The sequence below is a fragment of the Lepidochelys olivacea genome, assembly GCF_965140295.1.
Source record: "Lepidochelys olivacea isolate rLepOli2 genome assembly, chromosome: 22".
Taxonomy (NCBI): Eukaryota; Metazoa; Chordata; order Testudines; family Cheloniidae; genus Lepidochelys; species Lepidochelys olivacea.
The window spans coordinates 17,768,344-17,790,313 of NC_140432.1; the positions used below are offsets into that span (position 1 = coordinate 17,768,344).

At 47.2% G+C, this 21,970-nt stretch overlaps 1 protein-coding gene across 2 annotated transcripts in view; it reads left to right on the forward strand.

The window, feature by feature from the left end:
• The first annotated feature begins 7,537 nt into the window (after positions 1–7,537).
• TTC12 (tetratricopeptide repeat domain 12) overlaps positions 7,538–21,970 on the forward strand; it is a 37,100-nt gene continuing 22,667 nt past the window's right edge. The window contains exons 1-8 of one of the 2 annotated variants that reach the window (XM_084611762.1): positions 7,538–7,587; positions 10,027–10,123; positions 12,038–12,189; positions 13,186–13,216; positions 13,754–13,831; positions 14,708–14,829; positions 17,103–17,162; positions 18,488–18,559. In XM_084611762.1, the coding sequence (XP_084467888.1) occupies positions 10,060–10,123; positions 12,038–12,189; positions 13,186–13,216; positions 13,754–13,831; positions 14,708–14,829; positions 17,103–17,162; positions 18,488–18,559 (579 nt within the window). In that variant the 5' untranslated portion in view covers positions 7,538–7,587; positions 10,027–10,059. Of the gene's footprint in view, positions 7,638–10,026; positions 10,124–12,037; positions 12,190–13,185; positions 13,217–13,753; positions 13,832–14,707; positions 14,830–17,102; positions 17,163–18,487; positions 18,560–21,970 lie in introns of both variants that reach the window. The other variant, XM_084611761.1, reaches the window with a different exon arrangement.

A 21,970-nucleotide genomic window follows, 5' to 3' on the forward strand; every position in this document is an offset into this window, starting at 1 on the left:
CTCTTGTCAGAAGGGGGTCATGGTGCAATGAAGTTTGAGAACCATTGGTCTAGGTTTACTCGATCCTGCCTCAGCACAGGGGCTGGACTTGACTTCTGAGGTCCCTAGCAGCCCTACATTACTGTGATTGTGCTATCCGCCTCCACTGCCAGCCCAACCATGCTCCTGGGATATCAGCCCCTCTCAGCAAGCAGCCTGTTGCTTCTGCTTGCTGAGCTATGGCTGCTCCTCTTGATGAAGAATCACCCCCACCTGGCCCAATTTCTGCACTGAGGGTGCATGCCTGGGACCCCAACTTGCCAAAGGAGGGAGGTTTAACCCTTTCACCTCCTAACACAGGATCAGGTCTCTGCACCCTCATGCAAAATGTCACTTACAGGACCCATGGCACATTGTTACCTGGCTTTGGATACTCAGTCTTGGGGACAGGGACATGACTGCTCTTTGTGCCTCTACAGCCCCTTCCATGCATGGATCTCAACGCACACTGTGAGCACCCAGCCTCTGAGTGAGGCAGAGAGCCGGTGGGGTTGTCTCAATGCAGCTGGTTGCAGAGACCTTGGGATTACTAGTCTCCACATGGTGGAGCTAGTGCTCCATTTTCATCCTGGGTGCATGAGTGCAGCTCAGTTACATGGCTGGCCTGTTGGAAGTGTCTCTGTGCAGAGGATTCTGAGCATCCAAGGGCCAAACCTCAGTATTCTCTGACCTTATATGGCCACTGGCCTTTTGCTGTGTGGGCTGCAAACCTGAAGGCGGCAGAGCGGCTAGCAGAGCTAGCTTGGTATGGTGCGGGGAAGAGGTTTTCTAGCTTTTGGATTTTCTGCAGCGCCCATCACCATGGTATCTGAGTTCTCTAGAACCCCACTTTTTTAGAGTCTACCTTTCTGATGCTGGTAATTTATGGAAATCAAGGGAAAGAGGTCCATGTGAGGAGAGGGAGGGGGAAGCTATTATCCGAGATGAGTGATGTGTGGCACTGGTGAAGAGTGTACAGGGTGAGAGCCTGCTTCTAGAGGAGCCCAGCCCCTACCGTGAGACAAACGCTGGAGAAAGCCGGACCCTCTGCTGTGAAAAGCCAACGTTCCAGGCATTTCCTTGGAGCAGAACTACTGCATGCTCCTCCAGGAGAAGGGCTCACCTCAAAATCCTTCATATGGCAGTGTAAGGAATGAAACAGTAACCCAGCGTACAGGCAACTCTCTCTGGCTAAGGCCTGAGCCACTTCCTCTGAGCAGGAAACAGCCCCTCAGGCCTGAGAAATCTCTGAAAAGCCATGCAGTCACCCAGCCAAAATCTTTAGCACCATGCACTGGTGTAACCAAGTTAAAGAAACGGTAGAAGACTAGGAGTGACAATCCAATAGTCCTCCAGCCTCCTAAGCAAGATAAGAAACTGAGATGGGATATGTCCCCCTTTAATGGTTGCGCCTAGTGCTGCATGTATTACTTACTGCATTACTTAGCTGCTTTTCCAGACACCCTCTGTCTTTTGCTGTGCCCGCAGCCAAATGCATCCTCAGATCACACTGGCTTTGTGCAACAAAGTGGAAACAAGGATACACACGGTGCTTATCAGACAAGGAAACGCATAGGCCTATCTGCTGCTGATTGGGAATCCATGGTGCAGAGCTATGCAGGAGGAAAGCCTTGGGAACTGACTGCATTCTATCCAGCTCTATGGTCTAATCAACAGGTCTAAGCCATCCTCACAGTTTGACCCTCCTGTGGATTTCCACCTCCCTGTTCCTCTGCAGAATGTGCCTTGAAGGCTAATGCTGTGGCCAATGAAAACAAAGCTCATTTTTAACCTGGGTCACTGAGGCATGTTGACCTTTATACCAGGAATGTATGTGAGCAGAGTGCAAGATGCTCCAAGAGAAGGGGTGACTGCAGGAAGTGGCACAATAGCTGCGGGGGGGAGGCGGGGGAGAAGGCCCAGCCTCCTCCCAACCCCAAAGACATAGGAGTGGACTTGGTGTACTTAACCCTCCTTCAGTGCAGGGGGGGCGGGCTAGAAGGCCTCTTGAGGTCCATTCCAGCCCAACATTTCTATGATGCTGCTTGGTGCAATCTGATCATTTATGTAAAGCTTACTCAAGCTAGCTTTCCCCCTTCTCCTGTGGGGGAGCAGACACATTCTTGTTCTCTTTAAACCTGCTAGCTCTGGGCCTTCCATATATTATTCTTGATCACAGCAGTGGCACTGAGAATCTCTGGTCAAGGCTCCAGAGTGCTAACTACTGTATATACAGACCTTGTCCCATAGCGCTTACTTAGTGAATGACAGGACACAATGGGTGGATAAAGCAAACCAGAGAGAGGATGGCAACACAGCAGGTGCAGTTTAGCTGGACACTTGCAATATTTGCTATATAAGGAGGAACAGTGGACACTGATGCTGGTGCTATGCAGACGAGATGCCAGGCTCTCAGAGCAAAGAGAATCAAAGTAAGTTTCACAAAGGTGATCAGAGGCAGTTACAGTAAATCCCATGTACTCAGTCAGGACTTGATCCGGAGCATGCTAGCCCAATCCAGAGACATGTGCATCCTCCCATTACTTCAACTGGTTCTACCCACATCTGTCTGTAGCCTCTCTGGCCTGTCACCACACTGCACTATCACAGCACAATTTCTTCTTCACACCAGCTTGGGATCTGGCCCCAGCTCTTAATGGGCCATCCCCCACCTGGATCCTCATGAACTGGACAACTTGAAGAAATCCACCCTGGTATGAAAAAGAAGGCTAAAGGGGGCAGAGACTGTTGAAGCTGATAAATTGAGCATACACAGTGTTTTCTATTTTTCACGCCTCACAACCAACTTTGACCCACTAATGGCCAGCAGATCAGCTTCACACTTCAACACCAGCCATGGGCTCCCTCTCCTGTTCAACTAGTGCTACGTTTTAACCAAAGAGGTCTCCTTAATTTGCTGTCAGGTTGCTGAAGCATCTTGGTCCCCTGAAGAAAAATAGCAAGGGCTGACGTGACCCTCTCGTGTTTGTTTATAGGAGATGAGCTCACAGCAGTACAGACAGCCACTCTGGTCCTTGCAAATCTAACTGGATGTGTGTTTCAGAGATTTGACAAACAGAAGACAGCAGCAGCAGATTTCTCTTTTTGGTTTGCAACAAATTGCAAAGCAAGTGCAGACCCATTTATTATGGGAAAACCAGGAGGCACTTCAACAAGGCTGTGGGGCACAGAAAACATTTCTGTGACATTTCAAGCCAATAAATTATTCAAGGCTGGGAGGAAAGATGCAGAGAGTGGATATGTATCATCCTAGAGAGCAGGAGCCCCATTGCCTGTCAAAGGTATCCCTCACTGGCTCAGCTGAAAGCTCTTAGTTGCAGGGAGCATGTCTGCCTTGCTGTGTAACGCTTATCACACATGGCCCCAGGTCAGGGCATCACAGTGCAACTGAAATATAAATGTTCAATATCAGAAGGACTTCTCTAAAAAGGAGGGGGGAGAAGAAGCAGCTGTTAAAGATGTAATGAAACAGCACATGTAAAAAGAGACCCAGAAAACATGTTTCTTCCTGGGGCAGCACATCTCTAAAAGCCTTAAGGGTGGCATTCAAAATAGTCCAGCAGTCTCTGGGCAGAGGAAACTTCACCCCTTCACAGAGAGCCTGCCCAAGGCTTTAATCACCAAATAACTACCACATTAAGGGTTTAATGGCCACATTAAGGGCTGAGTAGGGATTGAGCAGTACCTGGGAACCTCAGCATGGGTTGAATTTCATCTGGAAGGCCGAGATTTCCATGTTGCATTTTGATTGCTTGAGCAACTTTGAGCATTGCCAATGATCAGCCTGGGGAGAGGAGTGAGAGAAATTAACATGATTTCACACCTCCCAGTAAATAAGCAAGCAGGGAGCAGAGGGCATTTCTTTATGTAGCCTGCCCTGCCCGGTGAGCAAAGGGGAAGCATTCCAGAGACCATCTGGGGCATAGCCGATGGGCTGCTCTGATGGGGGAGAACACTCCCCATTCCTCTCCCAGCCCAAGCTGCTGCTCTAAGAGCTTGCAACAGGTCTAAACTGATGCTACCTCGCCAGCAGCATTGTTGCACAAGCTTTGTCACATTGCGTCTCTTTCCCGATCACACTGGGAAGTGATTAAACGGGCAGCGCCACAGGCAGAACACAGCTTCCTTGCCTGTGGCGCAAACTCACAGGGGCACCACCCCCAAGAGGAGCTAATTACCAGCAGATAGTATTGAAGAGATGATCGCTTATCACGAGACGTGGGCAGTGTACACCTGCCTTATGGCAGTTGTCCACATAATGTACTATATACAGAGGGGACATATGAGCACTTATCAAGTCAGTCTCCCAAGAGCAATCAAATGCTAGTGTTGCTTATAAAGCAGATAATAATTGTCTCTAATGTGAGATTTTACTCCCACTATGATTGCAATCTGCACTCTGAGATGTGCAGAAACATGGGCTTTCACCATACGATAGAAAGAGTGAAGGTTCAGGTGCAAAAGCCAAGGTCACGTTCTAGAGATGACATTTAGAGCGGAGGTCTCCAAGCCAGAGCTCTGGGGACCTATTCCCAGCTACACCACTGTCTCACAGGGACTTTGAGCCAATTATTTGTGCATCAATTTCCCTGCCTGTGACGTTCAAGGGATTTAGGCAATGTCTAAAACAGGTTGGAGCAAGGATGAAAACTCACAGGCTGAGCCTCCATTCAGCCAAGACTGAGTTAATGGTGCTAATATTTACAGCAGATGGGGCTGTTCAGGAGCCATGTAGCATGAAAAAGACCTGTGTCTGGAGATGGGAGAAGCAAAAGGTTTGTTCCATGTGGTTAGAGTGTGTGGAAGAATGGCCCATGTTAGTATGATGGGTCACATGCTTTTCTTGGTAGGGGGCTAGAACACCCCCCCTTTCCCCTGCTCTTGGGGCACCAAGGACCCCACTAGTAGCCCAGGAAGGTGACAGAAGAGGGAAGCAGTCTGGGTTTGCACCTCACTCTGAGCCATAGCCCCTCTCAACCCCTGCAGGTTTCTTACCCTCTGGGTAGGGTTACCCTCAGTCCTTGACGCTGGAGAAGGAGTCTCCCTTCCTCTGGTTTGCTGGTCTTTCAGCTCTTAGCAACACACCACCAAACTCTGGTTCTGTCTCCTTCCTCACACCTGCCTAAAACCCCATCTGCCTAAAACAGGGTTTTTTTATTAGGTTTCTGATAATTGACTACAGGTGCTCCAATTAACCTGTAGTAACCTTCCTTAGTCTACAAGGAAACACGCCTTAATTAGCCTAGGTCTTATATATCTCCCCTGGACCACTCTCCCACTGCCCTTCTGGCTCTGCTGTATCACAGTGGACAGATAGAAAGCAGGCTAGTAATTAGGGAGCTCTGGGATGTTTGAAAGGTTATGGTTGTGTGCACGAGCTACCTACGCACCAGCTGGCAGAACGCTGTATTGACCCATTTTACATGGGGACTGGGGAATGTCAGCCTGGGGAAAGGAGCACCATTATGATAGTTCTGGGGATTTGGCTGCATTCTACTTTGCAACATCCAGCAGCTGTGTCTTCCCTGAGATAGGTACTGTAAGTGACACATTACAGGGCTCCTTCCACTAGAGACCTTTCAACTGCCGAGGCTACAGCAAACACATGTTGCTCCTGCAAAAGGCTAGCAACTTAGTTTTGGGGAATACAGCAAAATTTGGGGATTAGTGCATATCAGATTTTTGCTTTACGGATTGTGCTTTGCTTTGCGGAGCAGTAATGTGCTCACCTCAAACCATGGGACCCTGAGCTTCAGGGCTGGGGCTTGGTACCTGGCACTGCCATGCTGTCTTAGGGTTTTCAAGACGGGCAGCTGTTTCAACCTCCCTGGGCAGGAGCTTTCCATCTTGAAGCCTCTGATAGGAAATGTTCCTGTTTGATTTGCTGCTGTTTGATTCCTCTCCATGACTAGGAGGGTCATCTAAAGAAAATCATTATCAGAGTTGTATTTGCAAAGAAAAGGTCAACAAAATGTTGCAACAGTCTTATGAAATTTTTGTTCTATAAAGTCAAAATACTCTCATAATTTGGGTATCCAGTTTTGCTTACACTTGTGTTCTTGTGTTACATGAACTCATACTTTGCATTTCTGTACTGTAAATATCCTTTGCTTGAGAATATCAAAGCACATCACAAACACACAAATTGAAGCAAAATGAAAATGATTATTTGTACTGCAGTAGTACCTAAGTACTCCACACGTGAACCGTGACCCTGTTGTGCTAGGTGCTGTACAACAAAAAGACAAGTCCATAGAAAAATCAGTATTTCCAAGTATTTTTTCCATTGAGACGTGATGATTGAAGCAAGAAAGACCAATTTCTAGTTTCACATGATCAAGTTTATCTAGGCTTAAAAATAAAATTCCAGTTTCCCTGAGTAAGTGTTACAACACAGATGACAGTGTAATGTGAGTTCTAGTTGGTTCCAGCTCGATATACAATAAGAACAAAGGGCTTTTCTGTATTTCTGTAATTCCTACTTGGTTCTTCAGAGTGAATACTTGCCGCTAGACAGCATGAAAATGAATCATTATTTCTGACAGAGAATGATAGTTTTCCTCTTCTGTATCAATTGAATGTTCACAGGGGGGATTTCTGACCTGCCCCCTGTTGACAATTATTATTGAGTGTTTGATGACAGTTGTGGGTTCACCTCATCATGAGAGCTCTTTCTTGTTTCTTGTCTCCCTTGTCACATCATCTGAAAACACCATTAAATAAAATGTGCTCTTTAAGAGTAAATAGCTGTTGGCCGTCCCTCAACAAGCGAATAAATCCATAGAGCGAGAAGTGAGGGAGGAGGGATTTTTATTAGAGTTCATAACTTAACTAAAATAAAGATACAGTTCTGAAGGCCCAGGATCACTGCTGGAGTCGTGGCTGGCGCTGCGGGGCCCAGTGGGCAGCTTTGGTTGAAGCTGTTGCCATATAACAGTCTCTGAATACGCTGCCTGCCGTGGAGACAGAGTGCCCGTACATTGACTGGCTTTGAGGTCAGGAGAGGACACTGCCTGGTCACGGACTGGCCACGGGCCGCGCACCCCCCTGCGATTAACCTGGCTGCACCGGATCAGTCACGGCCGTGCGGGGCGCTGAGCCGCAGGCTGTGGTCATGGGCACTCGGCCCCCCACCGGCCACGTGCCAGGGTCTGGCTGGGCGGCGGAGGAGGCTGGCAATGGGCTGTTGCAACAGGAGGCTTATGGGGGGATGGGGGGGCAGTGCCGGGGCTGGGGGGGGGCTCTGCTCTGGGGGTGAAGGGGAGGGGCTTTCCTGGGGCTTTACTGGCTCCTCCAACCCCATTGGACAAGCCTTTGACCTCTGCCCCCTGACCTCTGCCCCCCCCCTCAGGTTCTGTCTGCATCTCCTCTGTAGCTGCCCCCGCCGCCTGGTCCCTCTGAGGGGGCCCCGCCCATCTCGGCACAGCACCGCCTCCTCCCGGGGCCAGGCCCCGCCCACCGGCGGCCGCTATTGGCTGCGCCGAGGGAGGAAGGGGCGGAGCATCACGGGCTCGTTACCGAGGCGACCAGCGGGACGCTGCTGACCCGGTAACTGCCCGGCTCCCGCCCGGCCTGCCGCAGGGCGCGGCTCGCAGGGGGTGAGCAGGAACCCCCCCCCACACCTGCCCCCCATCGCCCGCCTCTCCCCAGGCCCCCTCCGCGCAGCCCCCATCTCCCCACCGCCCCCGCCTCTCCCCAGCCCCCCACCGCCCCCTCCGCGCAGCCCCCAGCCCCCCCCAGCCCCCGCCTCTCCCCAGCCCCCCACCGCCCCCTCCGCGCAGCCCCCAGCCCCCCCCAGCCCCCGCCTCTCCCCAGCCCCCCACCGCCCCCTCCGCGCAGCCCCCATCTCCCCACCGCCCCCGCCTCTCCCCAGCCCCCCACCGCCCCCTCCGCGCAGCCCCCATCTCCCCAGCCCCCGCCTCTCCCCAGCCCCCCACCGCCCCCTCCGCGCAGCCCCCAGCCCCCCCCAGCCCCCGCCTCTCCCCAGCCCCCCACCGCCCCCTCCGCGCAGCCCCCAGCCCCCCCCAGCCCCCGCCTCTCCCCAGCCCCCCACCGCCCCCTCCGCGCAGCCCCCAGCCCCCCCCAGCCCCCGCCTCTCCCCAGCCCCCCACCGCCCCCTCCGCGCAGCCCCCAGCCCCCCCCAGCCCCCGCCTCTCCCCAGCCCCCCACCGCCCCCTCCGCGCAGCCCCCATCTCCCCACCGCCCCCGCCTCTCCCCAGCCCCCCACCGCCCCCTCCGCGCAGCCCCCATCTCCCCACCGCCCCCGCCTCTCCCCAGCCCCCCACCGCCCCCTCCGCGCAACCCCCATCTCCCCACCGCCCCCGCCTCTCCCCAGCCCCCCACCGCCCCCGCCTCTCCCCAGCCCCCCACCGCCCCCTCCGTGCAGCCCCCAGCCCCCCACCGCCCCCGCCTCTCCTCAGCCCCCCATCGCTCCCCACTACCCGCCCCCACTCTCCCCCCCCACGCAGCCCCCCATCTCCCCAGCCCTTCATTGCTCCCCACCTTTCTCTGCTCTCCAGCCCCGCATTGCTCCCCACCCCCTGCCCACACCATCCCCCCCCATGCAGCCCCCATCTCTCCCCACTCCCCAGGCTCCCCATCCTGTGGCCCCACCGTTCCCCCCCAGTTCCCCACCATTCCTCCCTCCGGGCAGCACCACACCATTCCCACCTCTCCCTGCTCCCCACCCCGCCCCCCCGCAACCCCTGCCCCACCTCTCCATGCTGCCATACAATCCCGACCTTTGCCTGCCCTCCCTGCAGCCCCCACCCGGTCCTTCCCAGCTCCCCACGCTGCAGCCCCAACCTCTCCCTGATCACAGCACCCTCATTTCCCCCACTTCCTGCAGCCCCTGCCCCACTTCTCCCCACCTCGCAGGCCCCCCACCTCTATCTCCTTCCTAGCTCCCCACCCTGCAGCCCCAACCTCGTCCTGATCTCCACAGTGCCCTCATTGCCCCCACCTCTCCCTGTGGCCATCTGTTCCATCTCTACCCACCCCAAATCCCCACAGCCCGCACTTCTCCCTGCTCCCCACCCTGCAGCCCCCCAGTCCTTACCACTGCCTCCGACAGCCTTGCTGCTCCACCCCACAGTACCCCAACTGCTTCCCAACTTTTCCCAGCCTCACCTCCCAGTTCCCCAGCCTCTCCCTGCCATTAACCTCCCCCAGGCCTACAGCCCCCTGTCCCTACAGTGCCCCATCTCTCCCTGCTCTAACGGGCCACTATGCGTGACTTCCTTGCAGACAAAGGTGCTAGCGGATGGAGGCTTCTGGTCCGCCGGGGTAGCAGCAGCAGCAGGGCCAGCTTCCCCTGCCAGCCCACTTTGGCCCTGTTGGGTGTGGAGTAGGGAGTGTGACAGGAGAACTCAGTCTCCATATCCCAATCATCCCTCAGGCATGATGCTGTCTGAAAGGGGCCTATGGAGCCAGGGTGTCAAAGGAGCTCAGCTTGCAGTGTTCTCAGTGGGGACTGGGAGGGACTGTGTAATTTTAAATGAGGTTTCTCCATTCTCAGTGGTAGGGTGGAGGGGGACTCTCTTTGGTTCTCAGTGGGAGCTGCTGGGTCCTGACCACTTCTGAAAATGTGATCAACTAAGTGCTGGTAGTGGTGGTGAGTTTGTGACACAGACCCCTGTCCTGTGGGGCTTGAGGTTGACATTATGTAATACTCTGAGTAACTTATGATGGTACTCTAGTTCTGGGCTGGAAACAAGCTGTCAAAGCCCAAGTGAGAATGGTAAAGGGAAAGTGAACCAATGTTCACAAAAAGAAGAAGAGTACTAGTGGCACCTTAGAGACTAACCAATTTATTTGAGCATAAGCTTTCGTGAGCTACAGCTCACTTCATCGGATGCATTCCAACGAATGTTGTGAATCATCCAGTCTCCCCAGATGTGGCGGCAAACCTGTATTAAAATAACCAATAGGTTATTTTTAGGCTTTGTAAGTTTTTTTTTTTTCTCCTTCTGTTATTCCTTCTTCTAGGTTCCAGTCCACCCCCTTAAGTCATTCTGTACCATGATGGCTGATGAGCTGGAGGAGAGAGATTTGCAGAAATTCCTGAGAGATGTGGATGAAATTAGTAAGTGTACTGTAAACATGGTGGGGCAGATTTACACTTGGTTGGAGTGTTGCTCAGGTGAAGTCACTGCGTTAAGGACAGCATTGGCTTCTGGTTTTAGTGCCCACCTTAAGACATTTGCGGAGATACTGAGCTCCTAACTCCAGCTGATCTTGATAAGAGCTGTGAGCGCTTAGCACCTCTGAAAACCAGACCCAAATGGTCTTTAGTTGGGCACCAGGTAATGGAACAGTCAAAATCAGACCTTGCTTTAGAAAATGTTGGCTATGATCTTTCCTTATGTATAACAATGTTTATAAAAAATACTCTCATAGAGTGAGGCCCCAGTCCTGAAGGCAGTGGGGCACTTCATGAATGCAGGCAGTCACTTCCAGGAATGGGGGTCTTAGTAACTGGGCTAGCAAACAAAGAAGTGAAATTAAAAAATTGGAATTTTTGATAAGTGATGGTAATAGATGGCATCTCTATAGCCCCTTTCATCTGAGGATCTCAAAGTATTTTGCAGACATTAACTTATGAAGTCTTATAACGCCTCTGTGAAGTAGCTAAGGGACCCACCACTAACTTCTAGCCATCTCTGGAAGGATTGCCACAGTTTTTTTTTTTTTTAGCAGAGCATAGGAATCCTATGCAGCAGTTTAGGACAGGAAGTAAAATAGAAGAATAACATAGCCACTTGAAACTGCAGCAGAAATTTAGGTCTAAAAGGGAATTACCTGAGAGACCTGCATATTTGTCTTTCTTACTAAGATTGGAAAACTTCATTGATGTCCAAATGACAGCAGTGTTCACTATGGTTTGGGGGGCTTCTTTTGTGTTCTCTCCTGTTGCTGTTTCTGAAGTTAGACTCCCAGCCAGAGGCAAAAGAAAACAAGTGTCTTTGGCACTGAACGTATAACAAATGATAAAAAATAAATCAAAATGTACCCAAATAGGGGATTTTGTATTTTAAACAGAAAAGAACTCTGTATTTTTGAAACTGCTCTATTTTTATCAGTGAAATTTGATCTTTGGGCATCTACCCTCACTGAAATGCTGGTTATTGTGTCACATTATTGCCTTAATCTTTGTTCAGTGATAAATACCCAAATAGAAAACCGAAATCATTTGAGGTGGACAAATAAAGAGAATTAGAGAGCAAAAGGAAGAAAAAACAAAAGAAGAAAAGATCATACAGTTTTGATCACTGTATTTAGTTTTTGAAATCTCTGAGTGCTTGGAGATGTGAAGCTTGCCAGATACTGGCAATGCCTCTAAATGCCTCCGGTTATTATTTTATTTTTAGAGTCATGTAAATCATTGGTAGAACTTAGAGATGGGGAAAAAACTTGTTAGATTGAGTCCATCCCCCTGCTAACATTTGGAGCTATAACCTATGGAGGGAGTATCAGATATTAAACTGAAGCTACCCTGAACCATAGCCAAAAGGCCAAAGACAGATGAATTTTTTTTTTTTTTAGTTTATAAATGTTGTCCTTGTCATGTGTATGTTACATCAAGTCTTTTAGTGCACATCTACACTTTGAGCTGGGGGTGTGATTCCCAAGTTGAGAAGACATACTCTCACTGGCTGTCACTGAGTAATCACACTACAGATAGAATGTAGCCGTGGAAGCACAAGCTGTGAAATGAGCCAGCCACCCTGAGTATGTGTGTAGGATCTCAGATGGTTATAAACTGGCTAGCTGCCCTGAGTACCACAGCTTGTGTGGCTGTGTTTAGTGTGCTAGCTTGATAAGAACTAGTGCACTCTCTCCTCAAGCTGGGAATCACACCCCACCTCAGAGCATGGGCATACTCTCAATCATACATTCAGCTCCTTCTGGCTTCAAAGGCATGTGTAACCAAAGGGAAAACTTGACTCCTGGTCTCTCTGAGTTCATTTTATTTCAAGTTTGTTTGGTTTTGTTTTAGCCAACTTGGTTCAAGGCTTGAACTCCACAGACCCAGCTGTCCAGGAAAAAGCCATCTCTGATACAGAGAAAAGACTTCAGCTCAAGGAGGTCAGAGATGATGGAGAATGCAAGACCAAGTTGAACAGAACAGTTGTTTACTCACAAGATGTGGTAAGACTTATGATCTCTTTTCGAGTATCAGATGTAGGCAGTTAGTCTTTCAAATGATATAAGTGCAGCTATCTTGCCACTTATGCAAACCCAAGACAAACCTCATAAGTATTGTTACAAATAAAGGTCAAATGTAGCTTAAACCTATGTTTAATTTTCCTCACTGGAAAGCATATGAGAGAATACCCCACATCATGTTTTACAGCCTATACCTCTTCTTCAGGAGATCACTGGGTGCTAATAGCAAAGAAGAAGCAGGTGCTTAGATGCTGCAACATGTGGATACTGTTTGCTGCTTTCTGATCCAAAGCCAGTCAAAATCTTGAGAGGCTTTAATTCAGACATTAGGAGCTAGATTTTCAGGTGCCTAAAGATTCAGATAGTTGACTAGTGGGATTTTCAGAAGTACATAAGCAGGTTAGGCACCTAACACCTGTTGAAATCAATAGCAGTTGGGCGCCTATCCTGCTTAGGCACTTTAGAGAATCCCACAAAGCATGTATCCGCATCTTTAGGCACCCACATATCTTTGAAAGCTGGCCCTAAGTGTTGTGCAGCTGCTCCTATTCTTATTAAAAGAAATGCTTTTATAATGAAGTGTACCCCAGCAGATTGCTATTGCAGTTAGAATAATCAGATTGCAGTGGTGAATTTTCCCATGTGAAGAGTCTAACAGAAATTCTTAGCCAAATTGATTTTGCAAGAGGACACCTGAGGATTGAATTGTTTTCTTTTGTTCCGTGACTTTAAATGCGTCTGATGGAGTTAGTTTTGACAAGTTTAAAAACTGCTTCTCTTGTTACTAGACTCATGTTGTTATACATCTGCTTTTTAAGCTGCTTTGAAAAATGAATGTGCTCTATTTTTTGCAATCCATATTTTCTCATGAAAATTGCAGCTAGTTTAGAAATAACTATATTTAAATTTATTTTCATTCCAGTTCAAACCTAACCTTTTTGTATCTGTGTTTGTGTGTCACTCATCCAACTTTTTCAGACCACGCGGAATATGGAGACAGTGAGACAAGGTAGGACAAGGTTCACCTCTCCAATAATTATCCCCTGTTCAATTTGTATCAATAAAGCTAGAGTAAGGATTGCAGATTGCTTTCCCTGATTCAGCTGCCTCATGCAGGGCCTGATCCAACTCCATCTGAAGTCAATGTGAATCTTTCAGTTGACTCTGAGAGGTGTATCAGAAAGTTATAATTGCTTACAAGTCCTGTGTGCCTGGCTGGATTGTGCGTAGTAAAGAATTTTTTCAGCATATTCTCTACCTCTCATCTAAGAACCTCATTATTCTGAATCAAAAAGAGGCATCTCTTAGAGAAGAGCTACTTAAAGAGGCAGGTATGCAAATCTAGGGCAGCATTACGGCCGTTGTATGTAATAGCTTATCACACACGTTCCGCATTATATCAAATTAATGAAATACGTCCTTAAGATTTTCTCTATGGAGAAAACATGTCTCAGAAATGACTTTTCTCTCATCTGCAATTTGATTGTAATGAGTAAATCTTTTCTTTCATTGACTGAAATGCTACCCTAACTCTGCTGGCTCTCAGACAGCTTCATGTCAGCATTAGAGAAAGATGCAAAAGAACGAGCCAAAAGAAGGAAGAAAAATGAACGTTTGGCGAATGGTAATTGCTGAAGTTTTACATTTTTGATGTCCACTAAGCACTACTTAAAAAGAACAGAGCTGAATTAAGCTGGTAAACTAGCCTGTTAGCCACATTTTTATAAGAACGTAAGAACCAGCCATGCTGGGTTAGACCAAAGGTCCATCTAGCCCAGTATCCTGTCTGTCGACAGTGGCCAATACCAGGTACCCCCGAGGGAATGAACAGAACAGGTAATCATCAAGTGATCCATCCCCTGTCGCCCACTCCCAGCTTCTGGCAAACAGAGGCTAGGGATACCACCCCTGCCCATCCTGGCTAATAGCCATTGCTGGACCTATCCTCCATGAACTTATCTAGTTCTTTTTTTAACCCTGGTATAGTCTTAGCCTTCACAATATCCTCTGGGAAGGAGTTCCACAGGTTGACTGTGCGTTGTGTATGCACATTGATGAGACTGGGGACAAGGAAGCAGGCATTTGGTGTTCCATAGTACCTATGATCTTATGTACAGCATTGATTAGAAGAGAACATGGGCTATACGCAGTAGGTACTGAGGTCTTTTGGAACGCATTCCTCTTAATAGCTCTCCCCTTTATGATAAAGAGACTTATGGTTTGGAGTGAGAGATATGTAGTGTGTGGGAAGATGTAAATAATAGGCTATAAAGAGAAAATACAAATGGCCTGAGTTTGTCTTTTAGAACATGAAAGGGGCACGTAAATGAAAATGCACAGAGAAAAGTCTGTTGCATGCTATGCCCAATGAACACAGTTCCAATAGAGGCAATACAGTGGGAATCTCAGGGCAAGCTGCAGCAGGAAAACATGGTTTCTGTCCACTGTGTTTACAACTGGAAATAATGACATTTGCAATACATGACTCTTGTTGCTGCAGCCCTGAAAGAGAAGGGAAATGATGCATTCAGTAAAGGAGACTATGCCACAGCTATCCAGCGATACACTGAAGGGCTGGAGAAACAGAAGGATATGCAGGTGCTGTACACGAACAGAGCACAGGTCAGTGTGTGAAAAATCTGCTGTAGATGTATTGTTTAGGTACAAAACAGCCTAAGCTACCTGCAGGTGGCACATGAGAATCATTGCTCTGTTGTCTAAGACAATTTCAGGAGTTCAGATGTGTTGCAGATGAACTGGAAAATGGAGGAAGAGCAGCACATAAGGTAGTTTGTCCCGGGCCATTCTCCACAGTGGTGCTTTAGGTCTCATTTTTGCTAACAGGAGTTGATGGGATCTACTTTACTGCCCTGTTAGCAACAGTGAATATTAATATGATTAAAAGTTACCAGCAAAGTACTTTAGACTAAACTCTGTATTGAAACTTTCTCTTTAGTTTCTTGCACTGATCAAGAATTCAGCTTCACTGGAGAGGCTGTGATGCAAATCATGCTGCCTTTTATGGCTCTGAACTAATTCCTCAGTCATGTGTAGCATTTTATGCTCTCTCTACGCAAGTGTCTAACAGAAAGTATTGAGCCATGAACATCAGCCTATAATGTAATATCCATCCTCGTATACTGTGCCAATTGCCATGGTATCAGAGACCTGCTATTGAGTGCCCAATAGCTGGTACTAAAGGAAAACAGAAAGCAAAAATAATCAGTCATGCATCTTTTGTAGCTTTGTGCAAGGAGTGTCTCTATATTCCCTTTTGTTGCCACTAACCATCCTTGCCTCTCTTTTTATCATAATCTCTAATGGAGGCTAATTCTCTGACATGCCCATATGAAGGGAAGAATCTGTTGTCCTGATATTTTCTAAATAGGCTGTAGAGAGCTGAATGTTACCACAGGTGATGAGCTCTTTACCTACCTTGTATGCCAAGGGGGGGCCGGCAGAGCTCCTATCTGCTCCATTTTCCAAATATTATATCTTTAATAATAGACTAATAGATTTTAAGGCCAGAAGGTGGACCTTAGGATGATCATTATTTATTTGTATTATCATAGCCCTTAGGAGCCTCTGTCATGAACTAGGACCCTCGTGTCTTCCCCTAAGACCTTATCATCTAGTCTAACCTGCTCCATAGCACAGGCCATAGAATTTCACACACCTTAGATAGGTCAGTCACGCAGGAAGTCTGTATTGGGAACAGAACTCAAGTCTCATGCCTCCTAGCTTTAAACCCAGGGGCATCCTTCTTCCTCAAGTGTAAATCCTGCTCTTACTTCAGTACTTCCAGTCAACGTTATGTTTGACAGTTGAAACCACTTCCAAAAGCTTTGCAACCCATTCCATTGTGTGTAACTGTAAGGCCCCTCCCTATCATGCATCAGCAACAGGGCCTGCACCCTAAATTTTCAGCATTGTTGCACAGATCTCTTCCTCTCTAGCTAAAGGACTGACTAGTATAAGCCGATGCTGTGTTGAGAAAACTAATACTGTGAGAAGCAGTAGGTTCTGTGAAACTTTCACTCAATGGCATGCAACCTATGGAGTGGGCATTTTGCCTGCAGTGAGTATCTGTGGTTGGGTCCTTGCCAGAAGATTATGGTACTAATATGGATGTAAATTTATTTCTGTTCAGCAGGTTATCTCATTGCCTTTTTATAATCTCAAAGGAAAAGTTGCATTTCAGAAAATCATTGGACAGCTATTGTTTTAATTCCTGGCCTGTGCCTCTGGCTTCCAGGAAGCAAAACCAAACCCGAAAGACACAACCCAGACTTTGGCTACTCCCTTGACCATGTGGGAATGATTCAGCAGTCTTCTAAAGTTCATTTTATTCCTGTTGTGACTGCAGCCTGTCTCCTGCATGGAGGGTCAGAATGAAGCCTAATCATGGAAGGGTTGTTTGTCCCACAAGCTCCATTGCTCTGCCCTTCCCCCCCACCCCACATTCAATGACAGCACAATGCACAGGTCATCCCCCATCCGCACCACGGCATGAAAAGAAAGTTCAGTGGGGTATATATATTTTTCAAGCTACCTTTTTTCTGAAAGATGAGGCAAATTTTTAATTGTGAACTGAGGACTTTTTCCTGCCCTAAGTTTAGTACAGACCCATGTGAGTTTTGTGCTTGGTTTGTGTTTAACTCACTTGAAAATCCACTGCACACTGATGCACAGACATGGTAAAACACCAGAAGCAGTTAATTATGTATCAGTCAATATGTTGGCACTCTCTGTGGGTTAAAGCATATCACTTTAATTAAACTAATGTCTGCACAGTACTTTGAACTTGGAAAAACATTATAGAGATACACAGTATTATAATTCTTCTTTGGGCTGATAAGTCTGCTGATCTGTATCCCATCTTGGCTTTATTTCAGGCTCACATGAAGTTGCAGGAGTACAAGAAAGTAATCAATGATTGTGAATGGGCTTTAAAGGTAAGTGCTTTGCCATTTCTTCAATCAGTTGGTAGGACACAGAGTGTAACTAGTTTCAGAGTAGCAGCCGTGTTAGGCTGTATCCGCAAAAAGAAAAGGAGTACTTGTGGCACCTTAGAGACTCACAAATTTATTTGAGCATAAGCTTTCGTGAGCTACAGCTCAGTTCATCGGATGCATTCAGTGGAAAATACAGTGTGGAGATTTATATACACAGAGAACATGAAACAATGGGTGTTACGATACACACTGTAAGGAGAGTGATCAAGTAAGGTGAGCTATTACCAGCAGGAGAGCGGGGGGGGGGGGGGGGGGGGGAGGGAGGGGAGGGAAACCTTTTGTAGTGGTAATCAAGGTGGGCCATTTCCAGCAGTTGACAAGAATGTCTGAGGAACAGTGAGGGGGGAATAAACATGGGGAAATAGTTTTACTTTGTGTAATGATCCATCCACTCCCAGTCTTTATTCAAGCGTAAGTTAATTGTATCCAGTTTGCAAATTAATTCCAATTCAGCAGTCTCTCGTTGGAGTCTGTTTTTAAAGTTCTTTTTATTGAAGAATTGCCACTTTTATGTCTGTAATCGAGTGACCAGAGAGATTGAAGTGTTCTCCGACTGGTTTTTGAATGTTATAATTCTTGACATCTGATTTTTGTATGAGGGAACAGTGGTCCTGATCCTCATCTAATGTAAGTTATGATCCTGAAGTCAATGACAGTATTCTAGTTAACACCCACAGAGGATATGGTCCCAGGTTTTTAAAAAATTTTAATATATGTGGAGTATGGGTCCATGTTCTTATTTCTGATCAAACCACTAGTTTGTATGTATGATTAATGTCATATTGTTGATTTCTTCCCAATTGTGGCCTAAGGCTATCAAATGGTGAGACTGGGTCTACGTTTTGCAGTTTATAGGGTGCTGTGGGAGAAGGGTGACCCTGCTTTTCCCAAATATGGATGTGGTTCCTGCTTGAAAAGTCGAATATGTGGGGCCATGTCTTCTGCTAGTGTAAATCTGTGTATCTTTGCTGAAATCAATGGAGTTACATCAACTTACACCAGATCTGATCCTTAGTAGTATTCTGTATGAATAGAAATGAAAAGTATACTGAGAAATTTCCGTATGATAGCAATTGATTGTATTACAGAGGGCAGCCTAAGTGTTATTCAATTAACTGAAAGTCAGCTAGCTTCACTCAAAGTGCAGCACACTCCATGTTTATAGGTTTTTGGGCAGTTGCTGTAACTTTATTAGCCAGGAGGTTAGGCAGCAGCGTGTAATGATTCAAGATTCTAAACTATTTGATTAATTCTTTTTAATGCAGTGCAACGAAAAATGTATTAAAGCCTATTTCCATATGGGAAAAGCTCATCTGGCCCTGAAGGACTACAATGAGGTAAGCTGCACAAACCTTGTTGGGGTTGAGCCACATTCTCTTTTTAAATACTCTGGTGTAAATCTGGAGTAACTCCATTGGTTTAGCAACTTAGATAAGGTTTATACCAGTATAAGAATAAGCAGAATATATGTCTGCCCATTGTTTGGCATTATAAGGCAACGGAAGACCAGCTTGGCTTAATGGTGAAATCCTAGCGGATCTTAAACATAAAAAAGAAGCTTACAAGAAGTGGAAGGTTTGGTCATATGACCAGGGAAGAGTATAAAAATATTGCTCGGGCATGTAGGAATGATATCAGGAGGGCCAAATCGCACCTGGAGCTGCAGCTAGCAAGAGATGTCAAGAGTAACAAGAAGGGCTTCTTCAGGTATGTTGGCAACAAGAAGAAAGCCAAGGAAAGTGTGGGCCCCTTACTGAATGAGGGAGGCAACCTAGTGACAGAGGATGTGGAAAAAGCTAATGTACTCAATGCTTTTTTTGCCTCTGTTTTCACTAACAAGGTCAGCTCCCAGACTGCTGCGCTGGGCATCACAAAATGGGGAAGAGATGGCCAGCCCTCTGTGGAGATAGAGGTGGTTAGGGACTATTTAGAAAAGCTGGACGTGCACAAGTCCATGGGGCCGGACGAGTTGCATCCGAGAGTGCTGAAGGAATTGGCGGCTGTGATTGCAGAGCCATTGGCCATTATCTTTGAAAACTCATGGCGAACGGGGGAAGTCCCGGATGACTGGAAAAAGGCTAATGTAGTGCCAATCTTTAAAAAAGGGAAGAAGGAGGATCCAGGGAACTACAGGCCAGTCAGCCTCACCTCAGTCCCTGGAAAAATCATGGAGCAGGTCCTCAAAGAATCAATCCTGAAGCACTTGCATGAGAGGAAAGTGATCAGGAACAGCCAGCATGGATTCACCAAGGGAAGGTCATGCCTGACTAATCTAATTGCCTTTTATGATGAGATTACTGGTTCTGTGGATGAAGGGAAAGCAGTGGATGTATTGTTTCTTGACTTTAGCAAAGCTTTTGACACAGTCTCCCACAGTATTCTTGTCAGCAAGTTAAGGAAGTATGGGCTGGATGAATGCACTATAAGGTGGGTAGAAAGCTGGCTAGATTGTCGGGCTCAACGGGTAGTGATTAATGGCTCCATGTCTAGTTGGCAGCCGGTGTCAAGTGGAGTGCCCCAAGGGTCGGTCCTGGGGCCGGTTTTGTTCAATATCTTCATAAATGATCTGGAGGATGGTGTGGATTGCACTCTCAGCAAATTTGCGGATGATACTAAACTGGGAGGAGTGGTAGATACGCTGGAGGGGAGGGATAGGATACAGAAGGACCTAGACAAATTGGAGGATTGGGCCAAAAGAAATCTGATGAGGTTCAATAAGGATAAGTGCAGGGTCCTGCACTTAGGATGGAAGAATCCAATGCACTGCTACAGACTAGGGACCGAATGGCTAGGCAGCAGTTCTGCGGAAAAGGACCTAGGGGTAACAGTGGACGAGAAGCTGAATATGAGTCAGCAGTGTGCCCTTGTTGCAAAGAAGGCCAATGGCATTTTGGGATGTATAAGTAGGGGCATAGCGAGCAGATCGAGGGACGTGATCGTTCTCCTCTATTCGACATTGGTGAGGCCTCATCTGGAGTACTGTGTCCAGTTTTGGGCCCCACACTACAAGAAGGATGTGGATAATTGGAGAGAGTCCAGTGAAGGGCAACAAAAATGATTAGGGGTCTAGAACACATGACTTACGAGGAGAGGCTGAGGGAGCTGGGATTGTTTAGCCTGCAGAAGAGAAGAATGAGGGGGGATTTGATAGCTGCTTTCAACTACCTGAAAGGGGGTTCCAAAGAGGATGGCTCTAGACTGTTCTCAATGGTAGCAGATGACAGAACGAGGAGTAATGGTCTCAAGTTGCAGTGGGGGAGGTTTAGATTGGATATTAGGAAAAACTTTTTCACTAAGAGGGTGGTGAAACACTGGAATGCGTTACCTAGGGAGGTGGTGGAATCTCCTTCCTTAGAGGTTTTTAAGGTCAGGCTTGACAAAGCCCTGGCTGGGATGATTTAACTGGGAATTGGTCCTGCTTCGAGCAGGGGGTTGGACTAGATGACCTTCAGGGGTCCCTTCCAACCCTGATATTCTATGATTCTAAGAGAGAGAAATGGTCTTAAACACTTGACTTATGATAGCATGTTATGCTAATGTATTGTCATACATTGGTTGCTTGGGGGACAAAATGTTATTATTTAGTTATTTCTAATAACTAAACTAAGTCTATTTTGCAGCCGATTAAGTCAGTTACTTCTTGTGCTACCTTCAGTGGACATAAAGAACGATTGATTGTCCTCTCTATAGCAGTCCTTAACACGTTTTTGAAGTCTCTTATCAGGTTCAGGTGTAGCACCCAAAACTGGACATGCTATTCCAGTTGAGGCTTCACCAGTGCAGAGCCACCTGTCGTGTCTTAGATACGACATTCCTGTTAATACACCCCCCAAATATTAGCCTTTTCCACAATTGCATCGCACTGTTGGCTCATAATCAGTTTGTGATCCACGAGAATCCCTAGATTCTTTTTAGCAGTACTACCACCTAGCCAATTATTCCCTGTTGTGTTGTACGTTTGATTTTTTTTTCTCCCTTCCTCACTGTCGTACTTTGTATTAGTCTTTAATAATAACTTGTAGTGGTTCTGTCTTTTTAAATTATTGGTCAGTTTTGGATGGAAACAGAATAACCGAATTCTCCGTCCCACATTTCTGACCAATAAGCAGTAAAAGCATGGACAGGTTCCTGTTGATTGGACTGGATGCTGCCATGGTAGGTCATGGAACAGACCTGACGCTAGCTCATTGGGGGTCCTAAGCAGGAATAGTCCCCACCCAATATTAAAACAGGAAAGTTCTTATAATAAAAAGCAAATAGGGGGCCACTTGAGCAGATCAGGGCATAAGCAATTGGCGCCAGTTCTGCCCTGGAACGTGACTTGTAGCTATACCAGCAAGTTGTGCAGTGGCCCCATCTGCCTTCCTCAATTAAAGCAGGGCTAGGTTGGGTTAGGATTTGGGAGATCTCCAAAGAACATGTCCATGCTGCAGGAAAGGTGGTGGTGATTCTATAGGTGGCATTCCTCTGGTTGTTACAGGAGTCTGTGGTGCAGTTATTGCTGCATTTCACTCAGAAGTGGCTGCATTTCAGTGGTGGGTGAAGTGATCCCAGTGTAGCACATTGGGATTTGTTAAGGTGGAGTATGCTAGTGAAGACCCTAATATTAATTTTACTCTTGCCAAATCTCTGAAGGGGTTAAGTGTTGTATAGACCATTTAATTCTACATTTCCTGCCTATGCTGAACAGTAGCTATAACCTGAATGTTCTTAAAATATAATTTGATTTTATTTTCTAATCAGTAAAA